The sequence below is a fragment of the Lathyrus oleraceus genome, chromosome 4, assembly GCF_024323335.1.
Source record: "Lathyrus oleraceus cultivar Zhongwan6 chromosome 4, CAAS_Psat_ZW6_1.0, whole genome shotgun sequence".
Taxonomy (NCBI): Eukaryota; Viridiplantae; Streptophyta; class Magnoliopsida; order Fabales; family Fabaceae; genus Lathyrus; species Lathyrus oleraceus.
In genome coordinates, this window is record NC_066582.1 from 486,213,283 (window position 1) to 486,240,818 (window position 27,536).

Below are 27,536 nucleotides of genomic sequence, written 5' to 3' on the forward strand. Positions count from 1 at the left end.
TTGTATCAAATTATTTATTAATAATAAAAGGCTTTTTATTTATTATGTTTGTTTAATAAAGTCCCTGGAATAGCTAGTCCGTTTAATGTATCAAGTGTGACTTAATCATGAGATCCCATTAAACATAAGAACATTATTCATAAAGTATCTGTAGTCAAGCTTTATTATGAAATGGGATAATATTAAAGCACTAAGACTATTATGTATATAGATTGATGATCACATCTCATGGATCATGGATACGGAGTTATCAAGTCTTAAACATAGGTATGAATATTAAGAGTAATATTTATACTGGATTGACCCGCTATGAGAATACTATATAGAATGTTATGCAAAGTTTCATAAGTTATTCTCATGGTGATAATGGTGTATACCACCCTTCGACCTGAAACCACTATGGACCCTAGATGTAGAGCCAAGTGCCTTATTGATGATCAAACGTTGTCCGTAACTGGATGACCATAAAGACAGTTGATGGGTACTCCACGAAGCATGCTGAGGGACATGAGTGACCTAGATGGAATTTTCCCATCCTGCGTAGCAGGATAAATGTCTACGAGCCCAATATTGAACTGGACAAGGATGACACGGTCTATGCCTTATGTTCAATATAGACATAAGGGTAGAAGGGTAATTATACACATAAGTATTATCACAAAAGGATTTGTCATATCACATGAGATTTCCGTGTCTTTTGTAGCAGCGATGTGTTGCTAGATACTGCTCACTGTTTATTATATTAAATACGTGATTTAATATAATTGCTAATGTCGTGAAAGCCTACAAGGTCATACACAAAAGGACGGATTGATGAGAGATAGAGTAAATAAGGAACACCGTAAGGTACAGTGCACTTAAGTGAAATACGAAATATTGTAAGGTATCACGTGTAACACCCTTCTACCCAAACGACATATTTAATTAATTTATCAGAGTACAACATGTAGAAGAGTTTACATTTCACATCATATAATACTTATCACATCAGAGAATAAAATTATTATTTATTTTGCTAAAATTTCGCAGCGGACAACATCAGGAATATGTCATGCATCATATGACAATTCATAAAATATCTTAACATTTAAATATCATAGACAACGTAAATCATAACTCGTTTATCTATCGAATCCCATAACCCCGGTGTCACATGACCAGAGCATTTGACTCGACTCTGTAGAATAACTCTACACTTATTCTTCAGACTTCAACAAAGCTACTCCTCTTTATCTGCACATTGCTCATCATAGAGGAACATAAACACATGCAGAAGGGGTGAGAATTTCATTATTAAACAATAATATAACGACAGAATATAATATAAACATATTGCACACATGTCAACACAGTTCATCATCAATCATCATCATTATAATCACAACTCATGAACATCAACAAAACAACACATCAATTGCAATGCACACACCCATGCATGACTCAACACGACTCGGTATACCCATTTTGTGATCAACTACAGGATCACCACTCCCAGATTCATCACCATAGAATCCGAGTCCCCCGTAAGGAACCAAGCCTCTCAACAAGCCCGGAGTCAACAACATCATTGGAACTCATGTCCGTTCATCACTAGGCATCGGCCTTTCATGAATGCATGCACATCAAACATGCATCATAATCATCATGGCAACAACAACATCATAAAGTCATGTTATCATCATCATTAATAACATGATATACAACTCAACAAAACAACAACAACATTTCATCGATTTCACATCATTACATAACACATTTATTATTAAACATGTAAATTCAACATGTAATCATCATAAACACCTCATACACCATCATATAATCACTATTAAGTGTTATAATACAATTACAGCGACCTACTAAGAGTCTCGCAACTCAACGTACTCAAAACTCATTAACATCAGATTCTGGATTTATCAGTTCGCGCCGCCAACATAGGTTCGCGTCGCGAATAATCAATTTCGCTTCAGTTCGCGCCGCGAACGAAGGATCGCGTCGCGAACAGTGAATTACAGAACTCCTCTGAATCCTACTCAGTTCGCGCCGCGAACTGAGCTCCGCGCCGCGAACGCGAGCGAACAGAACTCCCCTGCTACGAATAACCAGCGCAGCTTTGCCTCTTTGCTCGCTATAACCCACACCACACGGCTAACAATCCAAAATCAACCTTCAACAGTTATATATACACAACATACTTCGATTACAATACATATAACGTCACAAAACTCACAGATCGGACAATTTCCCTCAAAAACCCCAACTTTCCCAATCTCCCTAAAATTCCCAAAATCTATCAACGATCCAACAGATATCGCGAAATTGCTCGCATATTAACGTTTAATAAGATTCAGACCCCTTACCTCTTTGGATTGAAGGAAACTCTGAGCACTCTTTGGCCTTTTCCTCTTCCTTCCCTTTCTCTTCTGCAGTTCTTTCTCTTTTTCTGACTCTGAAGCAAAACACGTGAAAACCAACTGAGTTCTCCTTTTGGCCTCTTATATCCAATTCCACCTTTACCCTTCCACTCTTCATATTCCATTTATTTTATTTATTTAATTATTATTAAAATAAATAACATCTATAATAATAATAATAATTCCCAAAATTTCAACTTTATTTAATTAAATTAATAACATAATATTAACTTAATTAAATAATTCTCTTATTTTAAATCGGGGTGTTACAACTCTCCCCCACTTTAGAAGTTTTCGTCCTCGAAAACATACCTCAAGTAAATAGAGCCGGATACGACTCCTTCATCTGATCTTCACGCTCCCAAGTCAAGCTCTCACCAGCTGGACCTCCCCAAACAACTTTTACTAGAGCAATCTTCTTACCTCTCAGGGTCTTCTCTTCTCGGTCATCTATCCGAATTGGCAACACCTCAACGGTCAAATTATCCCTCACCTGGATATCATCCAACTGAACAACATGCGAAGGATCCGCAATATATTTTCTCAACTGAGATACATGAAACACATCATGCAGATTAGAAAGCGACGGCGGTAAAGCTATCCGATACGCCACTTCTCCAACCCTCTTCAAAATCTGATACGGACCCACAAACCTCGGAGTAAGCTTTTTAGACTTTAAAGCTCTACCCACACCTGTCGTCGGAGTAACTCTTAAGAACACGTGATCTCCCTCTTGGAACTCAAGTTCCTTTCTCCTCTTATCATGATAACTCTTCTGACGACTCTGAGAAATCTTCATTTTCTCCTGAATCATCTTAATCCTTTCAGTCGTCTGCTGCACAATCTCAGGTCCGAGTACAACACTCTCACCTGATTCATACCAACACAATGGAGTTCTACACCTCCGACCATACAATGCTTCATATGGAGCCATACCGATACTAGCATGAAAACTATTGTTATAAGTAAATTCCACCAACGGCAAATAACTATCCCAAGAACCACTCTGCTCCAACACACAAGCTCTCAACAAATCCTCCAAGGATTGGATAGTTCTTTCGGTCTGACCATCAGTCTGAGGATGATAAGCTGAACTCAACCTCAACTTAGTTCCCAACGCTTTCTGCAAACTTTCCCAAAATCTAGAAGTAAATCTGGGATCTCTATCAGACACAATACTTGATGGAATACCATGCAGCCTCACTATCTCCTCAATATACAACTCTGCCAACTTCTCTAGAGAGTGATTAATCTTCATCGGCAAGAAATGCGCCGACTTAGTCAATCGATCCACAATCACCCAAATAGAATCATTACCTTTCGCCGTCCTCGGTAATCCCGTCACAAAATCCATGGAAATGCTATCCCACTTCCATTCAGGAATCTTCAAAGGTTGCATCATACCTGCCGGTTTCTGATGTTCAATCTTTGACTTCTGACAAGTCAAACAGGCATACACAAACTTAGCAACATCTCTTTTCATACCAGTCCACCAAAACAACTTCTTCAAGTTTTGATACATTTTAGTTGCACCGGGATGGATACTCAATCCACTCCTATGGCCCTCTTCAAGAATACTCTTTTTCAATTCAGACACCTCAGGAACACAAACTCTACCTTTAAATCGCAGGATGCCATTCTCATCAATCTCAAAATTACCACCATTACCCTGGTTAACCATAGTAATATGATCAACTAGAGCGACATCAACTTGCTGACCATCCCGAATATCTTCCAGAATTCCACTAGTCAACTTCAGCATACCCAACTTTACACTATCAGCGAAAACCTCACAACCCAAACTCATATCACGGAACTGTTCAATCAACTCAAGCTCCCGAACCATCATCATAGACATATGTAGAGACTTTCTACTCAGCGCATCTGCAACGACATTAGCCTTACCGGGATGATAACTCAATTCGAAGTCAAAATCCTTCAGTAATTCTAACCACCTCCTCTGCCTCATATTTAACTCTTTTTGATCAAACAGATACTTCAGACTCTTGTGATCACTGAACACTTCGAATCTGGAACCATACAGATAATGTCTCCACATTTTCAACACAAATACCACAGCTGCAAGTTCTAGATCATGCGTAGGATAATTCCTCTCATGAACTTTCAACTGTCTAGAAGCATAAGCTACAACTTTACCATTCTGCATCAAAACACCACCAAGACCCATCAAAGAAGCATCACAATAAACAACGAAGGACTCACCAGGATTAGGCAAGATCAACACTGGAGCACTGGTCAACCGCCTCTTCAACTCAACAAAACTCGCTTCACAAGCTGCATCCCATACATACACTTGACCCTTCTTAGTCAACTGCGTCAACGGCAATGCCAACTTAGAGAAGCCCTCAATAAATCTGCGATAATAACCAGCTAACCCCAGAAAACTGCGTATCTCAGTAGCAGACTTCGGAGTCTCCCACTGTAATACAGCACCAACTTTAGCAGGATCAACAGAAATCCCACCACTCGAAATCACATGGCCAAGGAAACTCACTTCCTTCAACCAGAACTCACATTTAGATAACTTTGCATATAATTTCTTTTCTCTTAACACCTGCAAAACAATTCTCAGATGTCCTGCATGCTCTTCTTCCGTCTTAGAATATATCAATATATCATCTATGAACACCACAACAAAATTATCAAGGTACGGATGAAATATACGATTCATATATTCCATAAACACACCTGGAGCATTAGATACACCGAACGGCATCACAGTGTATTCATAATGACCATACCTCGTACGGAAAGCAGTCTTCGCAATATCCCCTGACTTCACTCGGATCTGATGATAACCCGACCGCAAATCAATCTTACTGAAAACATGAGCTCCAACCAACTGGTCCATCAAATCATCAATCCTAGGCAATGGATACCGATTCTTGATAGTCACCTTATTCAACTGCCGATAATCGACACACAACCTCATCGTACCTTCTTTCTTCTTCACTAACAATACTGGTGCACCCCAAGGAGAAACACTTGGACGCACAAACTTCTTCTCCAGCAATTCCTCAAGTTGCTTCTTCAGTTCAACTAATTCAGTTGCCGACATTCTATAAGGAGACATCGACACTGGACTCGTACCTGGTACTAAGTCAATGGCAAATTCGACTTCACGTTCTGGAGGTAAATCACTTACATCCTCCGGAAACACATCCTGAAATTCACAGACAACAGGCAAAGCTACACTCACTACTTTCTTATCCGCTTGCAGAGACGCAAATAAAGCGAATACCTGAGCTTCATCCTTCACAAAATCCCCCACCTGCCTAGCAGATAGAAATCTTGCCTCATCATTCTCACCAACTTCAGAAAACCGCACCGTCTTCCTATAGCAGTTGATAAACACACCATAGAATTCTAGCCAATTCATTCCCAGAATAATATCAATTTGGTGCAAGGGCAAGCACACCAAATCAACCACGAACTCTCTCTCAAAGATCGTCAAATGACAATCTCGACAGACAACAGAAGTTCTCACCGAACCATTAGCAGGAGTATCTATCACCATGCTTCCGCCTAGGGACGACATACTCACACCAATCCTGGTCGCACACTCATACGAAATAAACGAATGGGTAGCACCAGTGTCAACAATAGCAAGCAATTCAACATTATTAATCAAGCAAGTACCTTTAATCAGATTGTCTTCTTTAGGAGCTTCAGTCCCACTCAGAGCAAACACCCTACCAGTAGTATGAGCTGCAGTAGCCGCCTTCTTCGGTTTCGAGCACTGCGAACTGATATGACCTTTCTCGCCACAATTAAAACATGTCGGACCAGCATCCTTACATTCCGTAACTCTATGACCAGCCTGACCGCATCGGAAACATCTCAGCACTTTCTTGGTACAGCTATCAGCACGGTGGCCTGGCTCGCCACACTTGAAACATTTACCAGCTATGGGAGATCCTCCCCCACTTGGCTTCTTCGCATCTACCACTTTCTGCTTACCTTTACCATTCGGAGATGCATAAGGACTACCACGATCCTTATTCTTCTTCTCACTAAGACTCTTGTAATGGGCAGTCCTAGCCTTGCTATCTTCCTCAAATATCCTGCACTTATTAACTAGTGTAGGAAACCTACGAATCTCCTGGTAACCAATGCCTTGTTTGATCTCGGGACGCAACCCGTTCTCAAACTTGACACACTTGGATTCCTCAGCACCAGCGTCATTATAATGAGGACAATACTGCACCAGCTCCTCAAACTTCGAAGCGTAATCAGCAACAGACATGTTACCCTGCTTCAGTTCTAGAAATTCCATCTCCTTCTTACATCGCACATCAGCAGGAAAATATTTCTCCAGAAAGGCCGTCTTGAACCTTTCCCAAGTCATCTCAGCATCTGGTACTGCAATTCTCTGGCGAGTGTTATCCCACCAATTTTCAGCCTCTTCGGATAACATATGCGTACCAAACTGCACCTTCTGTGCTTCAGTACACGTCATCACCCGGAAAATCTTCTCAATTTCCTTCAGCCAAATCTGAGCACCATCTGGATCATAGCGCCCTTTGAATGTAGGAGGGTTATTCTTCAGAAACCTTCCCAAATTCCTAAACTCGTCGACCGGCGGATTCTGCTGCGCCTGCATAGCCTGCGCCATAGCAGCCAAAGCCTCAGCAATCGCACGGTCATTTTCTCCAGCCATACTCTGCACAACACCACTACAACCGTTAAATATCGACAGTGTCATTTACACTAATCGACCAACAGGGAAAACATCACCTTATGACTCGACTGGACTGACCATGCTCTGATACCACTAATGTAACACCCTTCTACCCAAACGACATATTTAATTAATTTATCAGAGTACAACATGTAGAAGAGTTTACATTTCACATCATATAATACTTATCACATCAGAGAATAAAATTATTATTTATTTTGCTAAAATTTCGCAGCGGACAACATCAGGAATATGTCATGCATCATATGACAATTCATAAAATATCTTAACATTTAAATATCATAGACAACGTAAATCATAACTCGTTTATCTATCGAATCCCATAACCCCGGTGTCACATGACCAGAGCATTTGACTCGACTCTGTAGAATAACTCTACACTTATTCTTCAGACTTCAACAAAGCTACTCCTCTTTATCTGCACATTGCTCATCATAGAGGAACATAAACACATGCAGAAGGGGTGAGAATTTCATTATTAAACAATAATATAACGACAGAATATAATATAAACATATTGCACACATGTCAACACAGTTCATCATCAATCATCATCATTATAATCACAACTCATGAACATCAACAAAACAACACATCAATTGCAATGCACACACCCATGCATGACTCAACACGACTCGGTATACCCATTTTGTGATCAACTACAGGATCACCACTCCCAGATTCATCACCATAGAATCCGAGTCCCCCGTAAGGAACCAAGCCTCTCAACAAGCCCGGAGTCAACAACATCATTGGAACTCATGTCCGTTCATCACTAGGCATCGGCCTTTCATGAATGCATGCACATCAAACATGCATCATAATCATCATGGCAACAACAACATCATAAAGTCATGTTATCATCATCATTAATAACATGATATACAACTCAACAAAACAACAACAACATTTCATCGATTTCACATCATTACATAACACATTTATTATTAAACATGTAAATTCAACATGTAATCATCATAAACACCTCATACACCATCATATAATCACTATTAAGTGTTATAATACAATTACAGCGACCTACTAAGAGTCTCGCAACTCAACGTACTCAAAACTCATTAACATCAGATTCTGGATTTATCAGTTCGCGCCGCCAACATAGGTTCGCGTCGCGAATAATCAATTTCGCTTCAGTTCGCGCCGCGAACGAAGGATCGCGTCGCGAACAGTGAATTACAGAACTCCTCTGAATCCTACTCAGTTCGCGCCGCGAACTGAGCTCCGCGCCGCGAACGCGAGCGAACAGAACTCCCCTGCTACGAATAACCAGCGCAGCTTTGCCTCTTTGCTCGCTATAACCCACACCACACGGCTAACAATCCAAAATCAACCTTCAACAGTTATATATACACAACATACTTCGATTACAATACATAAAACGTCACAAAACTCACAGATCGGACAATTTCCCTCAAAACCCCAACTTTCCCAATCTCCCTAAAATTCCCAAAATCTATCAACGATCCAACAGATATCGCGAAATTGCTCGCATATTAACGTTTAATAAGATTCAGACCCCTTACCTCTTTGGATTGAAGGAAACTCTGAGCACTCTTTGGCCTTTTCCTCTTCCTTCCCTTTCTCTTCTGCAGTTCTTTCTCTTTTTCTGACTCTGAAGCAAAACACGTGAAAACCAACTGAGTTCTCCTTTTGGCCTCTTATATCCAATTCCACCTTTACCCTTCCACTCTTCATATTCCATTTATTTTATTTATTTAATTATTATTAAAATAAATAACATCTATAATAATAATAATAATTCCCAAAATTTCAACTTTATTTAATTAAATTAATAACATAATATTAACTTAATTAAATAATTCTCTTATTTTAAATCGGGGTGTTACATCACGCGCTTAAGTGATTTTGGCATATTATAAGATATGGGTTACATACACTTAAGTGGGATTTTTAGCTTGCAGCCCACACAAGTGGTTCTATAAATAGAACCCTTGTGCATAAGCATTTGCGCAGTTGTAATTTCGTTTCTCTCTCACTCAAAGCCTTCATTCGTAACAACTAGCACTATGATTGAAGGAATTCGTTCGTGTTGACTGAGTAGAGGCGTTGTCACCATTCAACGTTCGTGATCGCTCCGTAGATCTGCATCAAAGGTTTCAATCGCCACAAGAGGTAATGATTCTATCACTGATCATGCTCATCCGTAAGAATCACTAAAGGAGAAATTTTTAAATTCCACTGCATTTTGGATCGCCCTTCTCCTTCAGTGGTATTAGAGCCACTTATGAAACCATGCATCTGATAGTTATTTATTTTCTATATTTTTTGTATTAATACGATTAAAAGACAGAATGAATCAAAGAATAAACGAGTAATTGAATTTGGCATCTTGTATGTACGATTTGGATGATTGATGTTGACTATGCTTCGGAATCCGACGTTAGTATGGTGAAGCAATGATACATCGATCATCCATAGGTTACGCAATTGAGATCGATCAAGTTATATATATGATATAAGTAATCCTGATGCAAAATACGGTATATATGATATACTACTTCTGTTTCGTTCAAACACTTAATGATTATTTTCCTTTGAGCGATCAATGGTCATTTTCTTCTTGATCCGACATTAGTATGGTGAAGCAATGTCGTGTTGATCAATCATACTAAATTAACAATCGAGGTGTGTTTGACGGTCTGAAATTGGTGCATTAGGGTTCATGACGGCACAAAGGTTGTGTTGTCAAAGAGTTATGCGATTAGGATTGTGACTGCACAAGAGTTGTGCTTTAAAGTATCAAGTGTTGATGCGAAAAATGACGTCGATTTCAAATGAATTGTTCATTAAAAATTTGTGTCGCGGCGCTGCCCCCTTGACCCCTAACCGGGCAGCGGAACCCCCGGCTAACTCTGCGTAGTGTGATCGGTCGTCGAAATTTTATTTGGTTTTAATTAATTAACAGAATTTAAATTAATAATAATAGTGTGTTTATTATTATTGTCTTGTGGTGATCGGTTATGGCCTTAGTTTTCCTTTATTTTGTTTTGGGATTTTAAAATACGACCTGCGTGTCGTGCCTTTCTTTTAATCTCTTAATGTAACTTCTTTTCTCATCTCACTCCCTCGTATGTAAAACGAGTTTCTTTTATGTAATGTTATGTTATGAAGAAAGAGAAAAATACAATATCAAAGGAGGACAACCTTGAAGATCTTGCTTGGAAAAGCTTAGATCGTTAATAGGTTAGCTTAGGTTCTCTCATTGGCTTAGGAGAACAATTGCGCTAGGGGCCATAACTGTTTCATTATGTATGTTGATGCATGTGAATGTATGTTGATGTATGTGAGAGACGATTTATATGATAAATAAGCCGGTTAAATCAGAATAATTACAAATTCCCTCAAATTAAATATTAAGTTTATGCTTTCCAAGTTTTAGCACTCATCAAGACTAGTACCGAATAATGTAGGTTTCGCCTACGCGAGGTGCATATTCTATATTAGTAAGGTGCGATGGGATAATTGTAATATCCAATTGCTAAAATAATGGGTCAAACTTAACTAGACAAAGTATAATAAGATTATATATGTCTAGAAGTAAGAGTTGGAAATGATCCATGTGATGGATTGGAATAAGGAGTTATTCACCCAACTAAAATATTCGAGAGTTATATTAGATACAATTGGAAGGAGTTCCTACCTAAATAACCTAGTTTTGTGTAATCCGCCTACACGGACTTAAAATAAAGTGAAATGTGCATCTCGACCCACTAGAAAATCTTCCAACAGGATTTTCCGAATCAAATGGTGAGGGTCATTTGTTTTGAGTAAAATAGTGGGAGCATATTTAATTAAATGCCTAATTAAATAGGTTATTGATACTTATATTTTCAATATTTTCATGTATATTACCATGACAACAAACACCTCTAACAACATTTTGCGATGAATCCTTGATAAGGAAAAATTGTCTAGGACAAATTTTCTGGATTGGCACCGAAATCCGAGGATTGTCCTCAAACATGATAGAAAGTTGTATGTCTTGGAGAAACCCGTTCCTGAAGAGGAACCTCCTAGTTCTGCACCTAAGGCAGAAAAAGATGCTTATAAGAAGCATATCGATGATGCCAATGAAACTGCTTGCCTCATGCTAGCTACCATGAACTCAGAGTTGCAAAAGCAACATGAGAACATGGCAGTGTTCGATATGATCGAACACCTGAAGATGCTCTATCAAGAGCAAGCAAGGCATGAAAGGTTTGAAGTTTCAAAATCCCCTTTTCAAGGCAAGTTAGTTTAGGGAGCCCCTGTAGGTTCCCATGTGCTCAAGATGATTGGGTATGTGGAGAACCTTGAGAGGTTGGGTTTTCCCCTCGGAAAGGAACTTGCGACTGATTTGATCTTGCAATCGTTTTCAGATAGATTCAGTCAATTTATCCTTAATTTCAATATGAATGATATGGACAAATCTCTTCCTGAACTGCTAGCCATGTTAAGAATTGCTGAGCAGAATCTGAAGTCAAAAGGGAAGTCCATTCTGATGATCAGAAATGGAAAGAGACAGAACAAAATACCCACCAAGCAGGGTGATAAAGGGAAAAGCAAGGAAGTTTCCAAACCTAAACCCACTACTCCTGCTTTAAATCCTAGTGGAGGCATAGCAAAGGAAGACACCTGCCTCCATTGCGGTAAGACCGGACACTGGAAGAGAAACTGCCCAAAGTACCTGGAAGATAAGAAGAATGGAGTAGAGACTTCAACTTCAGGTATATTTATTATTGAAATTAATTTATCTACTTCTGCATCATGGGTATTAGATACTGGATACAGTTCTCACATTTGTACCAATGTGCAAGGGCTAAAAAGGAGTAGAGATTTGGCAAAAGGTGAAGTTGACCTACGAGTTGGCAATGGAGCAAAGGTTGTTGCTTTAGCCGTAGGAACTTATGTATTGACTTTACCTAGTGGTTTAATAATTCAGTTAGAGAACTATTATTATGTACCTGCAATTAGCAGGAATATTATTTTGTTTAGACAAGTTTGGTTTTTCATTTATAATAAAGAACAATTGTTGCTCCATTTATTTGAATGATATATTCTATGCTACTGCACAAATGAACAATGGACTATATGTCCTTGATCTTAAAATGTTTGTTTATAACATTAATACTAAAAGGATGAAACCTAATGAGTTAAATCCAACTTACCTTTGGCATTGTCGATTAGGCCACATAAATGAGAAACACATTTCCAAACTCCATAAAGATGGACTCTTGGACTCTTTTGATTATGAATCATATGAGACATGCAAATCTTGTTTAATTGGAAAGATGACAAAGTCTCCATTCACAGGAAAAGGTGAAAGAGCTAATGATCTTTTGGACCTCATACATAATGATGTATGTGGACCACTGAACATACCAGCTAGAGGAGGTTTTTAGTACTTCATCACATTTACTGGTGATTTTAGTAGATATGGTTATATGTATTTAATGAAACACAAATCAGAGTCCTTTGAAAAGTTCAAGGAATTCAAGAATGAATTACAAAACCAACTAGGTAAGAATATTAAAACTCTTCGATCAAATCGAGGTGGTGAGTATTTAAGCCTAGAGTTTGATGACCATCTGAAAGAGTGTGGGATCCTATCCCAACTTACTCCTCCTGGAACACCCCAATGGAACGGTGTATCTAAGAGAAGAAATTGAACCTTGTTAGACATGGTCCAATCCATGATGAGTCACGCCGATCTTCCAAACTCCTTTTGGGGACATGCATTATTGACAGCAGCTTACACACTTAACCGTGTTCCATCCAAAAAGGTTGAGAAGATACCATATGAGATATGGAGTGGTAAGAAACCACATATGTCTTACATGAAGATTTAGGGTTGCGAAGTTTATGTGAAACGACAAATTTCAACTAAGCTTGAGCCCAAATCTGACAAATGCTTATTTGTGGGGTATCTTAAAACAATAGGGTATTACTTCTACAATCCTTCTGAGGGTAAAGTGTTTGTCGCTCGAACTGGAGTTTTCCTAGAAAGGGATATTATTTCCAAAGGAATCAGTGGGAGGAAAGTAGAGCTTGAAGAAATTCATGAATCACAAAGCATTGATACACCTATGGAGGAATTAGAGCAGGAAACGTTAGTTATGGAAGAGCAACCTGATCAAGTAGAATAAGACCAACGTAGGTCAAGCAGGATACGTCATCTACCTGAGAGATATGGATATCTCATCAAGGTGATGTATTACTCATGGATCAAGATGAGCCTGTGACCTACCAAGAGGCCATAACTGGTCCCGAGTCTGAGAAGTGGATAGAAGCCATGAAATCTGAAAGGATTCCATGTACACAAACCAAGTTTGGACCTTGGTAGAGCCTTCTGTAGGAGTTAACCCTATAGGATGCAAGTGGGTCTTCAAAAAGAAGACTGACATGGATGGTAAGGTACATACCTATAAGGAAAGACTGGTTGCAAAAGGATATAAACAAATTCATGGGATTAACTATGACGAAACCTTTTCACCATTTGAAATGCTTAAATATGTTTGGATTTTACTTTCTATCGATGCATATCATGATTACGAAATATGGCAGATGGATGTCAAAATTGCTTTCCTTAATGGGAATCTTCTTGAGGATGTGTACATGACACATCCTGAAGGATTTGACATACCAGAAGAAGCCCAAAAGATATGTAAGTTACAAAGATCAATCTATTGATTGAAGCAAGCTTCCAGAAGCTGGAATCTTCGTTTTGATGAAACAGTAAAACAATATGGATTCATCAAGAACGAAGATGAGCCTTGTGTTTACCAGAAGGTTAGTGGGAGCATGATCTTTTTCCTGGTATTATATGTATATGACATATTACTCATTGGAAACGATGTCCCTACCCTGCAACAAGTAAAGTCTTGGTTGGGGAAATGCTTTTATATGAAGAACATAGGTGTAGCAGCCTATATATTAGGAATCAGGATCTATAGAGATAGATCACAAAAACTGCTTGGCCTAAGTCATAGTACATACATAGACAAAGTATGAGACGCTTTAATATGCATGATTCCAAGAAAGGATCCATACCTATGCAACATGGCTTGTGTCTATAAAAAACACAACCCCCTTTAACTAAGGAAGAAAGGGATCGCATGAATAAGATTCCATATGCATCTACAATAGGATCTATCATGTATTCCATGTTATGTACTCGATCAAATGTCTCGTATTCTTTAAGTGCAACGAGTAGGTACCAATCTGATCCCGGTGATGCTCATTGGGTAGCTGTCAAGAATATCCTTAAGTATTTGACAATGACTAAGGACTCATTCTTAATATATTGAGGTCAGGAAGAGCTTGTTGTAATTGGATACAGTGATGCTAGCTTCTAGATAGATAAGGATGACTTTAGATCGCAATCTGGTTATGTGTTTTGCTTAAACGGTGACGCTGTGAGCTGGAAAAGTTCAAAGAAAGATACAATTGTTGATTCTACAACTGAGGCCGAGTATATTGCTGCCTCAAGTGTAGAAAAGGAAGTTGTTTGGATCAAAAAGTTCATTAGTGAACTTGGCATAGTTCCCTAGCATTGTGGATCTCATTGGTCTCTATTATGATAACAATGGTGTTATCTCACAAGCTAAGGAGTCTAGATCTCACCAACGATCCAAACACATACTTAGTCGTTATCACCTCATTCGAGAGATAATAGATAGAGGAGATTTGAAAATATGCAGAGTAACTACACTTGATAATATTGCTGACCCACTAATAAAGCCTCTTGCGCAGCAGAAGCATGATGGCCATACTAGATCTATGGGCATTAGGGATATGCCTGATTGGCTCTAGTCCTAGTGGGAGATTGTTGGTGTAAGCCCTAGAGGCCAATAATTTTGGTACTTGTATCGAATTATTTATTAATAATAAAAAGCTTTTTCTTTATTATGTTTGTTTAATAAAGTCCCTAGAATAGTTAGTCTGTTTAATGTATCAAGTGTGACTTAATCATGAGATCCCATTAAACAGAAGAACACTATTCTTAAAGTATTCGTAGTCAAGCTTTATTGTGAAATGGGATAACATTAAAGCATTAAGATTATTATGTATATAGATTGATGATCACATCTCATGGATCATGGATAAGGAGTTATCAAGTCTTAAACATAGGTATGAATATTAAGAGTAATTTATACTGGATTGACCCGCTATGAGAATACTATATAGAATGTTATGAAAAATTCCATAAGTTATTTTCATGGTGATAATTGTGTATACCACCCTTCGACCTAAAACCACTATGGACCCTAGATGTAGAGTCGAGTGCCTTATTGTTGATCAAACATTGTCCATAACTAGATGACCATAAAAACAGTTGATGGGTACTCCACGAAGCATGCTGAGGGACATGAGTGACCTGGATGGAATTTGCCCATCCTGCGTAACAGGATAAATGTCTACGGGCCCAATATTGAACTGGACAAGGATGACACGGTCTATGCCTTGTGTTCAATATAGACATAAGGGTAAAAGGGTAATTGTATACATAAGTATTATCACAAAAGGATTTGTCAGATCATATGAGATTTTCGTGTCTTGGGTAGCAGCGGTGTGTTGCTAGATATCGCTTACTGTTTATTATGTTAAATACGTGATTTAATATAATTGCTAATGTCGCGAAAACCTACAGGGTCACACACAAAAGGACGGATTGATGAAAGATATAGTAAATAAGGAACATTGTAAGGTATGGTGCACTTAAGTGGAATACGAAATATGGTAAGGTACCACGCGCTTAAGTGATTTTGGCATATTATAAGATATGGGCCACATACACTTAAGTGGGATTTTTAGCTTGAAGCCCACACAAGTGGTTCTATAAATAGAACCCTTGTGCAAAAGCATTTGTGCAGTTGTAATTTCATTTCTCTCTCTCTCTCTCTCTCACACTCAAAGCCTTCATTCGTAGCAGCTAGCACTGTGATTGAAGGAATCCGTCCGTATGGACTGAGTAGAGGCGTTGTCACCATTCAACATTCGTGATCGCTCCGTAGATCTGCATCAAAGGTTTCAATCGCCACAAGAGGTAACAATTCTATCATTGATCATGCCCATTCGTAAGGATCACTAAAGGAGAAATTTTTAAATTCCGCTGCATTTTGGGTCGCCCTTCTCCTTCATCGAATTCAACGGGGTGAAACCTCATGTAGAGTTTCGGATCCTGGGGGGCACCATATATATCGCTGTTATGAGATCCAAGTTGAATAATATGTTGCCAACATCGAGAACATAAAGGTGAGTAAGATCGATTTTTGTGCAGACTGGATTGATATTGATGGAAAGGTAAAATGCGACCTTATTGAGTTGAAGACCGATGAAGATTTGAAAGTTATATGGAGAATATATCATTGTAGGCTAACTAAGGGACTGGTCAATTTTGATGCGACGATTTCCAGATCTGTCCACGACATAATCAAGATGTTGAAACGTCCAAAATCATTTGGTAGTGTTTAAGTTTTCTTATTTATTATTTTTTTGTTAAGTTATGTAATTGTCTATCTATGTAATGTAACTGTTTGTCAAATGTTAAGTTATGTTCATCATGCATCAATGGAAGTGAAAAAAAAATTATCTAATCAAATTTATGAGTAATACTACACATAATATACAAATAATACAAAAAAAATGATAATAAGGTCTAAATAGGCCCCCCATGGGCTATGTGTGTTGTCTGTGATGCCAAAGTATAAACCTGACCATTTGGTTTCACCAAACCCATGAGGTTATTCATAATGACTGATATCATTTGTAGTTGATGAGTGTCATATGCACCATGTGGAGGCAGTGGCATGTCATTAAAAGGTCCCCCAACACGAGAAGGTCCTACATCATCTCCATGCTACTCAAGTGGGAAGGTGTGAGGATTTGATACATCAAAGTACCATTCCAAGTAACCATCCACGCACTCTGTTGGGAACTGAACATCCACTGCACAATCTCTAATGGAGCGTGCAAACCCCAAAACGGGACCAACAAACCAGTTATTAATGCCCTCAGATGGAATAGTAGGGATTGGTCGTGTGATTTCCTGAACATATCCAAACTGGCCTAGACACCTCTCAAGTAAGTGTCTAGCCACTAAGGTCTCCCATTGTAGATAAACAAAAAAAAATTGAAGTGTCATTGAACTCACTCTATGGTCAGCAATAAGGTGTCCATATGACATCATCTACAATAGGCGCGTCAACCCTCCTTCTCTACTTTACAACACCTCTTAGGTATACATGCACGCCTCTCATCTCTTAGCTCGTGAAGACCCTGCAGTGGTAGGAATAACTTGTCTTTCACAAATGGATGGTAAATGCTCGTATATCCAACATTGCACAATAACATAAACTCATATAACTAGCAAGAAATGCCATAAAAAAACTAAAATGATAAGAAATAATAATTTTTTATACCTGAAATAGACTCATATAACCAGCAAGTTACTTCGTCTAAAAAATAGTCACCTCTCCAAATGCATCATATAGAGTAGTCAGTGCAACATACCCACATGCCCAACTGCAATGCTCAAGGAGACTAAACAACCATGTGTATTTCGCATCGATATATACATGAGACTTATCTTCTAAGATAGTACATCCTACAAGATATATCATGTATACCATGGTGGGTTCCTTATACATACCCTAATGTAATAGATCTTATAGTTATTCTAGAACCAAGATAGGCGAAAGTGAGCACCCCTCATAGTCTTAAACTCATCTATCACTTGCTCCTCAATCACCCCTAAGTATTGTACAATAGTAATACGTGAAACCTCGTAACTAATGAGAGGAGCAGTGAAGAAACTACATGCCAGGGGAAGATGGAACATATATGAGACATCGTCCAAGGTAATTGTCATCTCACCAAATGGAAGATGGAGAGAAGATGTCTCATTATGTCATCGCTCAACAAAGGTCGTCATTAACTGACCGTCAAGCACGGTCAGCAAATAGTTCACCGGTGAAAGGAGAACACAATCCTTAACAATCGCCTTGAGCTCCTCTAGCATCTCGACATCTAAGAACTTCTTCAACTTCCCCTTGTTGGTGGGCACCTTCAGCGGCGGTCGGTCCTGTAACAAACAAAATAAAAAGCATCAATTATTTCAATGTATGAATAATAAATAAAATCACATATTCGACATATCATATACATACGTCTCCCTTCCGTAATTTGAATGTCACATGATCGACATATCCAGTCATCACAAAATAGTCATTTGGCCCACCAGGAAACCTTTCATTCGTGTGTACATACGACTTTATCGGAGCTAGAGCAGTGACCTCTGTCGAAGCCGAAGCACTAATCTTTGTCTCAATTGGAGGAGTAACCTCCATGTCATATGTAGCAGGCGCCTCAGAAGTTGCTTGTGGAGTAACCTATAGTATTCGTAGCAGTTGCCTCCGTCTCAGAAGGATGGGGCACATATGTCGTCTCAAAAGGATGTGGCACCTATGTCTCCGCCACCACCTGCATGTCATCCTGAACTGCTACCTGAACATAAATTGGCTAATCATCTTTCGTCCATCCAACAGCAGGTCTAGATCCTTTATGTCGTATATTGTGTGGTGCACGAAATTGATTGGTCGTCAACCGCCTCCTATGAGAACTGGTAGGGGCTACTCTCCCCTCCCAGATATGAGAAGTCATCTCCCCATGCACGAGCCCTTGATTCAGCAGTCTCAGCTCTATCACACTGCAGAGAAGCAACAGTGTCATCTGATCCTCTAGTCTTCACTAGAAAAAAAAATACCATTATTTAACCTATCAGATTTTTCCAAAAAAAAAAAACTTAAAATTATGAATATTTCCATATTTTTTGAAATATCTAATACAAATCATATTTGTTTACCGAATTTTTCAAAAAAGATGGAAAAATATATGCATTTTTATCGATTTTTTAAAAAATACGATAAAAAAACATATAAATGTGTGTTCTCCAAATATTTTTAAAAATCGGGTAGAAATGCATGAAAATCCGATATAAACTAAAAAATACGGTAAAAATTGATACTTATTATTCTGAAATTTGAAATGTCCGATAATTTGTTTGAAAAATCCGATAATTGACATAGGTTCTGAAATTTTTTAAATGCTCTTATGCTTTTATAAAATGAGTTTTAAATCTTTACGACATTAAAAATTGTGTAGAATCTGTGGGAGTGTCGGATCATAATAGAGGTTAGCAGAATAAAATCTCCAATATATAATATGACGCATATCATGTTAAAAAAACAGTAAAATCGCTATATTCATTAAACAAAACAAAAAACAGAAAATAGTTTTACATGAATATTGATATTTTTAAACAAAATCAATTTAAAATTTTGATTTTTTTAATATAAATTATTATAATAAAATGACATGGCATTTAATATTCATGAATATACGATAAATAGATTATGAAAGATAAATTATTAAAATATCAATAAATTGTTAATAAACGAATACCGGAGTTCGTGATGCTATAGACTATTTTTAGGAATATTTAGTGACGCCACAAACTAACATAGTCTTTTTAATATGCTTTGTTCTAACTAGCAAGTTTTTTCTAGAAAATCACTCATCTAAATATTAATACAAATGCAACTGCATCATACATATTCCTATAGTTTTTATTAGGTGCACACCACAATAGCTAATTCATGCATTAATAATATATATATATAATATATATAATATATATATATATTATATATATATATATATATATATATATATATAATATATATAGATATATATATATATATATATAATATATATATATATTATATATATATATAATATATAATATATATATATATATATATATATATATATATATATATATATATATATATATATATATATATATATTATACAAAATTTTAATTTTAGGTTTTCAATTATTTAAATTTTTGGAACAGTAAAATATGTATATAGTATTCAACCAATTTTTAAATCAAATTTAGTTTAGAATTCCATAAAAAAAATTCTTATCTTTTACTGTTTTCTTTAACTGACAGCACTCTTTATAGTCTAGATCCAATTGAAAGAATAAAACTTCAAGAAATACTTTTAATAATAACACTAGGACGAATTGAGAGAGTTGTTGATAATCCTCAGCAACGATAATATTTTACGTGAATAAAATATTTTTAGTTTTGTGAAATAGATGAGAGTTTAAAAGGTAGAGATTGAGAAAAATTGAAAACCATTAGAAAAAGATATGGAAATAGCTTATTATTACTATTACTGTTACTATTACTAATACTATTACTATTACTATTACTATTATTATTATTATTATTATTACTATTATTATTATTATTATTATTATTAATATTATTATTATTATTATTATTATTGCTATTTTTTTAATAAGTATGAGAGAAGTATGTATAGATTTTTTACTTATTTAATTATTATTGTTGTAGAACATTTGGGCAAAAAATTTGTTGAAATAACTTACTCGATTACAAAAAAAGTTATTTGTTCAAAATATTAAATAATTTAAAGTGTTGTTAGCAAATGCTTTAAGGACACTTTCAAAGAATTACAGAAAAGTAATTTGTTCAAAATACTAAATATTTTAATTTTGAATGTATCGAATAAAAAGGTAAAAAAGTTATTTGCGCTAATGTTAGCTTGAGCTTACAAACAGCCTAGTCTTGTAGTAGCAAACTTTTTCTTTTTCACAAAATTTTTTTTTGATAAATCATACATATCTCATTAACAAATTAATCATCATGGAAAGGAGCACAAGTTCGTTAATATTCAAAAATCATGTCTTCTCATATAGATAAAACATATATTGCAATCATACCAACAATAGTTTTTTAATAGATAATCATATTTAAAAAAAACATTCTTTAATGAGTGTGGTGCTAAAATATATCCAATAATGTCTTAGATCCAAACTTTGTTCAAAAAACGACAGCTTTTAACACATTGCAAATCAACACCATTCAACATTGGGATGGCGTTGTCCTTACCAAAAACATTTCCAGCACTACTCATCATCTTCCTCCCCCACTAAGGTTTTCACACCCACAATCACAACTCTGCCTCTAGACCTCCACCCAAGTGCTAAACTTTGTATGTCTCCTATTCCAGACCTCCACCCAAGTGCTAAACTTTGTATGTCTCCTATTCCAGACCTCCATCAATTGAAAGTCCCAACATGCTTTCAAAGATTGTCATTGAAGAGCAAAGAGAGAAGGGGCCGAGATAATTGTCATTGCAGAGTAAAATATGTTGTTCACTAAAAGCATTAGGACTAACATGCTTTGAAATGTCATTATTTCTCGACTTTTCTATTATAAACGTATTTGAAAACAAAATCTTTGTTAATTTAACAGCTGCCTACAATCTGAAAGTATATGCATAAGGTTAAAATGGTCATTAAAAAATTGAGATTTGTCATTGTTTAACCTTCATTGAAACACATACAAATTCAGCTATCCACAGCCAATCCAACCACCAACTTCATTGAACAAATTTGCTTAATGTAGCAACACCTGCGCCAAAGAATCAATCGGACATGTCATCTTCTGCTCCACTAGACTGGAAATTATCCTGGTGCTCAGCATCTCTATGGTCGTCGTCGTCGAGATCGTCATCCATTTCTAGGCTCTTTGACGAATTGCCCTTTGAGCTTGCATAAACCTTAAAGGGAACACATATATAGGTAATTATTTCAGGATTCAAATAAAATGGCAAGATTATAGATAAAATGGTTCCCATACCCCAGAATCTTTCCGTTCAATTGCAGCAACGTTTGATCTTCTCCTCACAGTCACTCTAGAGGGAGCTGGAAATTGCTCAACCTCATCGCCTGATCTTCCCTCTGTGGCCCTCTTTTTTCTTAAAACAAGTTTAGTTGGAAGAGGCTGCAAATCAAATTACTATAAAATTAACACACTGATGCTGAACAGTTAAGAAAATGCATGGCAGTAGGAAAGCTGAGAAAGAAATAGACATTGGCTCCAGGAAATACCAAATATCGAGCTTCTGACTCATTAAATGCAACTACGAATGTTGTGGGATCATGTGCATCGTCGCCTCGAACCTGTTAAGGTGTGAAAAGAAAGTGTCAGTAAGGTGTGAAAAGGGGAATTTCTTTAGCAGTTGATGACTCAGCAACAGAATTTTGAAAATATTCTGACATACATCCCAATGATACTCGCGAACCCAAGAATAAGAGACATCTTCATCTTCATCATATATATCCTTTGACAACTGCCATTACAAAGTTAATACAAATGCAAATGTAAGTCACAGTTTTTTTCGCTTGAATAACTAGTTTTTCAAAATGGGAACCCACAGTTCCATTTAATGTCATACCTCTCCTGGTGTTGGGACCATGTATGCCAAAAATTTCTCAGGATTTGCAGGATCTGAGCTTGTTGCAACATAACTTTTCATAACTGCCTGCAGGCCACAAAGAATAGGTGTCACTCTAACAACATTCAGCAGCAAGCACCATTGATAAAAAATGTTACCAGAAAAACAGTCACTTATTATATTTCATAAGTTGTTACATGCAAAACACATGCAGAACCATAAGAGCACAAATCAAGTAAGAAACTAACTACCAAAATTGTATTCCAGTCATTGGAAGTACCAAACATGATTTTTTTTTAATAAAACAAAGTTGTGTAATTGATCCAATCACTACACTGCCAAATAAACAAAGGTAGAGAAAATACTTCAGAAGTGAGACCATATATTTAGTCGAATGATAGAAACTAGTGCCAAAATACAAATTAACTGTAGAAACTGACTTTTATTTATGACAGAATACGTTTACAACAGAGACATAATTACAAACACTATAGAGAATACATAATTCACACATAAACTAACCCAAGAAATTTGAGAGTCTTGGTTGGTCTCTCCCTCCAAGAAATTCAAGAATCTTGGTCTCTCCCTCCCAAAAACCATTCAAAAACTATCCCATAACTACTTTCTCTTTTCCTTTATATATTTATTCTAAAAGAACAACACGCATAACCCATAACTGCTACACATAACTGACATCAATAAAAATAATTACCCATAACTGCCCATAATAAGAAATCTATCATCAAACTACAAGAGTAAATTAACAAGACATGTAACGACTACAGTGCTGCAAATGGTTATAGTCACAATACAATTCTTTTCCGATCTATTGTACTATTTTCATATTTTTCTCAACATATCCTGGATTTTAAAAATCATGAAACAGTAAAAAGAGAATATTGAGTTACGGAAGAAGACTAAATGCAATATTGCTACAAAGCTTACCCTGGATTCAGAGATATCACAAACAGATTTGTCCAACTTCCTGTACATTTCTGAATCAGCTGTTGGAGCATTATCAAATGCAGCAAGAACAAACTGATCATCATACCTGCAAAGCAGAACAATAGAAGGCAACTTAATTAATATAAACAAATATAGGAATGTTGTGAAGCAGTTTGCATCTTATATAGTATCAACAGATCAGGCTTTTCATACCACAAAGTACAACAAAAGGCTAATCAATAGAAGTAGAAAACACAAGGGTAAGTAATAATTTGAATAATGAAAGACCTATAATATGGAGTCATACCTATCAATATCAGGCAACAATGGCATGAACTCAACAGGATACAAATCTTTTTTAGTTGCATGAACAGGGCGTGACTTGGCTGCTTCAAATGATGCTTCAATTTCCCTAATTTGTCTTTCCCTAAAAGAGAGAATACAATAATAATTAGACAATGTTAATTACTTCTGCAAAGTAATTAATCTGTCAAAAATTAACTTGGGATAAACAAGTTGGCATGTACAAACCTGTTGTTAAGATTTTCCAAAAGATTGCGCCCTCCCTTCCTCTCTCTCAGCTCCTTAGCTTGTTTTTCAGTCAAGGACTACAATAATACCTTTATAAGTTGTTGCTTGTAGAGATAGCAATGCATCCCTATATCAACATATATGCCTAATACCTGTTTGGCCGATTCCATGCTTAAAGGAGAAATATATTGTGTTTTAACAAGCCAAGCAACACCTTTATCAGTAGGCCTCTCTTTTCTTTTAATACCATCTTTTTTCAAAGGAGTAACAGCTTCATCATCTCGCAATAAATCTTCATCTTCTGGAGCAAGAGGCGGGCGGACACTAGGAGGACTGTACAAAAGGGATCATCAGACCTTCCCATTCAGCGTTATTCATTGACGTATATGTATTCAAATTTATTAAAGGAACTGAGGATAATACTTGTAAACACTGAGATCAAGCAGGTCCAGAGGTATCCCAAGATCAGGCTCCACAAAAAGTTTGGGTTTGTACATTTTCTCCAGAGACGTGATTGTATATTTTGCATATCTGAACAATCATACAGTTGTTCATAAGAAGCACATACAAATACAAGTCTAGAATCTTAATTCCAAAAGAATCATCAAAATAATGCGTTATAATAATGCTGATTAGTGCATCACATGTAGCCATAAAGCTTCAAAATTCACAAATATCAGTTCCACAGAAAATTTTGACATCTTAAAGAGGTGTCCATTTGAAAAACAATCTCTTTTACCTCCTCGTATAGTTTTCCCTTGTCTCTGTTAACTAAATGATTTAAGTGGGTTTATCAACCCCCTTCCCCACCCCCAAAATAGATCACTGTGAATAAATGCAACAATTGATAAGAGTCTCTGATATGATAGGCTCGAAAATGTCAAGCATTGAATCTAGCATGATTTGTCAACACGAAAAGACTAACTTGTGTGACATTTCAATTAGGCGCCACAAATTACTTTCCTCAGGGCATGTGTCATCAAACACCAAAATTATACATCCTAGCTAGAGATTCCCCCATCAAGAGTCAACCACAATATATTACTCAGATTTCTTGTTCAGGTATCAGTTATCCTCTTTAACTCCCCCGCCCTCTCGAACACTTATCACTGACCAGTTACCATTGGAATGAAGATAAAACTTTTGTTATTAAGGTGGCAAAAAATATGATAACATTCAAATTCAACATCCCATCAATCAAATAGATAGGTTCTGGTAGCTACATACTAATGGTAAACACGAGAATTAGATAACATACTGATCTTTATCATTCTTGAATGCCATTAACTTGGGTTGTGCAGTTGGATCCGGAAGCTCATTTCGAAATCTTCAGCAAAAATATAAATAAAAATTTGTCAGCAATGGAAGCAAACGCCATTAGATAAAATAATACATGATACATCATCAATTAATAACATTACATCACTTTTATGCCTCGTGAATCATTACTATTACAACAACAACTAAGCCTTATCCCACTAAGTGGGGTTCTTTTGACACTGTGCTCGAGTAATCTACTTAGGCATTGATATCATTACTATTACAAGCATCAAGAAAAAGTAAAATTATTTGGGAGAAAATAACAGTACAATTGAGATTAAGGAAAACACAATTTGACACCAGAATATCCAAATCAGAAACACAAGTAGTGCAGACACCAAAAGCAATAAAACCATGAGCAGTGTTCATACAAAAAAAGACCATCAACTAAAAAAATTGATCTGAATCTATAGGAACTGGATCAGATTATAGAGAAAAAGTAACTAAATTAACTAACTAACTAAGTAAGGGTGACATATCTTAAAAATACTGACCTGAGCTTACACAAAAAAGTGGTGGGCTTCTTCAACCTATTTTCAACCCTCTCGCTGCTCAACAAGGGAGTAGTTCTCCTCTCTCCCATTCGAGACCCCGCAATAGAACCATGCACCTTTCCAGTCCCCCCAGATGACGCCATCTGAGTCTTCTGCAGAACACTATTCTGTGATTCCTTCAACTTCTTCTGCTGCCTATGTTTGTCTTCTTGCCTTTGTTTCTCAAACTCCCTCTTCTTCCTCATCCTCTTCTCTTCATCCGTCTCAACCTTCCTTGGAGGATGCGGATGAGAAGGCTTTTGCTGCTGTCTATGTGAAACTCCGTCGCGCCTGCCAGACGACCCTTTATTGATTGCTCTTTCATCCTTGTTATGAGGAGGGGGAGGCGGGGAGGTTGGAGGAGGAGGAGGTGGAGGTGGCATGGAAGAACCCGGTGATAAAGGAGGTGGCGGAGGTGGTGGTTGTTGATGATTGTATTGATTGTTAGAAGGATAATACATAGGTGCGGGTGGCGGTGGTGGCGGTGGCTGATATGAATTATCAGGCGGAGGAGGTGGTGGCGGTGGATATGGATAGTAATTTGAAGGTGGTGGGGGAGGAGGAGCATGATGATGCTGATGGTGATGTTGATAATTTGAATTAGGAGGTACTTGAGGGAATGAAGTAGAAGAATCACCACCAGCAGCACCAGCAGCACCGTAACCGTAACCACCCCAATTATTATTACCACCTCTCGGAGGCAGTGGTGGTTGTGGTGGTTGTGCGATAGGGTTTTGACTCGGCGGTGGAGGAGGGAAAGGCCTATAAGAGGCCATTCCTAATTAATATTCAAATAAAATTTCAAAATCAATAAAACTAGGGTTATCTTCTTCTTCAACTACGTTCTTAATTTGAAGGTTGAAAACACGTAAACCCTAGAATTGAAAATTACTGAATCATAATAGGGTTACCGTTTCCGATTGAAGTGTAGCAGGTTCAAAATGCGAATCTATGTATACGAAGAAGTTGAAATAGATCGAAATCGGAGGGAAAATGGAGTAGTGGATTCGGAATGTATAGGTAGAAGAGAAAGAGAGAGTGCGAAAGAAACAAGAGAGTGACTGAAATTGTTCAGGTGGCGGATTCAGCTTACGCTTTCGTTCCTTACAGGGTTACATTTAGGGAAAAAGCTTCCACGGTAATTTTCTCTATCACAAAACAGATAATAATAATAATAAATTATTATTATTATTATTATTATTATTATTATTATTATTACATCTCTTATATTATTATTATTATTATTATTATTATTTTATTATTATTATTATTATTATTATTATTATTATTATTAAATTTCCACCACCATTTAGCATTAACTAATTTCAAACCCAATACATATGGGACACACAATATGGACTCATGCTTCCCATTTAAAACATTACTACATAAAGTTCAAATTTAATATACTGTCAAAAATTACTATATATGTGAAATAATTCAAAAGTTATAAAATTTGTAGTTTATTATTTATATAAAATTATAATATGAAAGTTACTAGTTAGTTACTAATACCTTTTTTCTTCAAATAAATTTCAAGCATTAAAAATTATTTTAAGAATATTAAGAATAATTAATTAAAACTCGCTGGAGGTTGTTTTTTTATTTTGAAATTTTTAAAATTAAAATCAATTTTTTTTATTTTAAATATTTAAAAACTAAAATGATTTTTAGTTTTTAGTTAGAGAAAATAAGAGATGCATTGACGATGTAAAATAA

General features: G+C 36.7%; 1 protein-coding gene across 1 annotated transcript; it reads right to left on the reverse strand.

Moving 5' to 3' along the window:
- Window positions 1-21,427: 21,427 nt before the first annotated feature.
- LOC127076478 (protein PAF1 homolog) lies at window positions 21,428-26,963 on the reverse strand. The gene is made up of 12 exons (XM_051018140.1): window positions 25,779-26,963; window positions 25,223-25,291; window positions 24,388-24,495; window positions 24,117-24,297; window positions 23,965-24,041; window positions 23,741-23,860; window positions 23,434-23,539; window positions 22,489-22,575; window positions 22,315-22,383; window positions 22,142-22,213; window positions 21,891-22,034; window positions 21,428-21,810 (listed from the first exon to the last, which is right to left on the reverse strand). Exons 1-12 carry the CDS (start codon window positions 26,591-26,593, stop codon window positions 21,676-21,678), a joined length of 1,983 nt encoding a protein of 660 aa, XP_050874097.1. The 5' UTR covers window positions 26,594-26,963; the 3' UTR covers window positions 21,428-21,675.
- Window positions 26,964-27,536: the final 573 nt, after the last annotated feature.

What these genes read in the sequence shown, in the direction of transcription:
- LOC127076478 (XM_051018140.1), bottom strand. Translation starts at nt 26,593, where the DNA reads ATGGCCTCTTATAGGCCTTTCCCTCCTCCACCGCCGAGTCAAAACCCT. An exon ending in TTGTTGCCTGATATTGATAG is followed by an intron (nt 23,540 to 23,740) that starts GTATGACTCCAT and finishes TCTGCTTTGCAG; the next exon opens with GTATGATGATCAGTTTGTTC. An exon ending in GTGATATCTCTGAATCCAGG is followed by an intron (nt 22,576 to 23,433) that starts GTAAGCTTTGTA and finishes TGTGGCCTGCAG; the next exon opens with GCAGTTATGAAAAGTTATGT.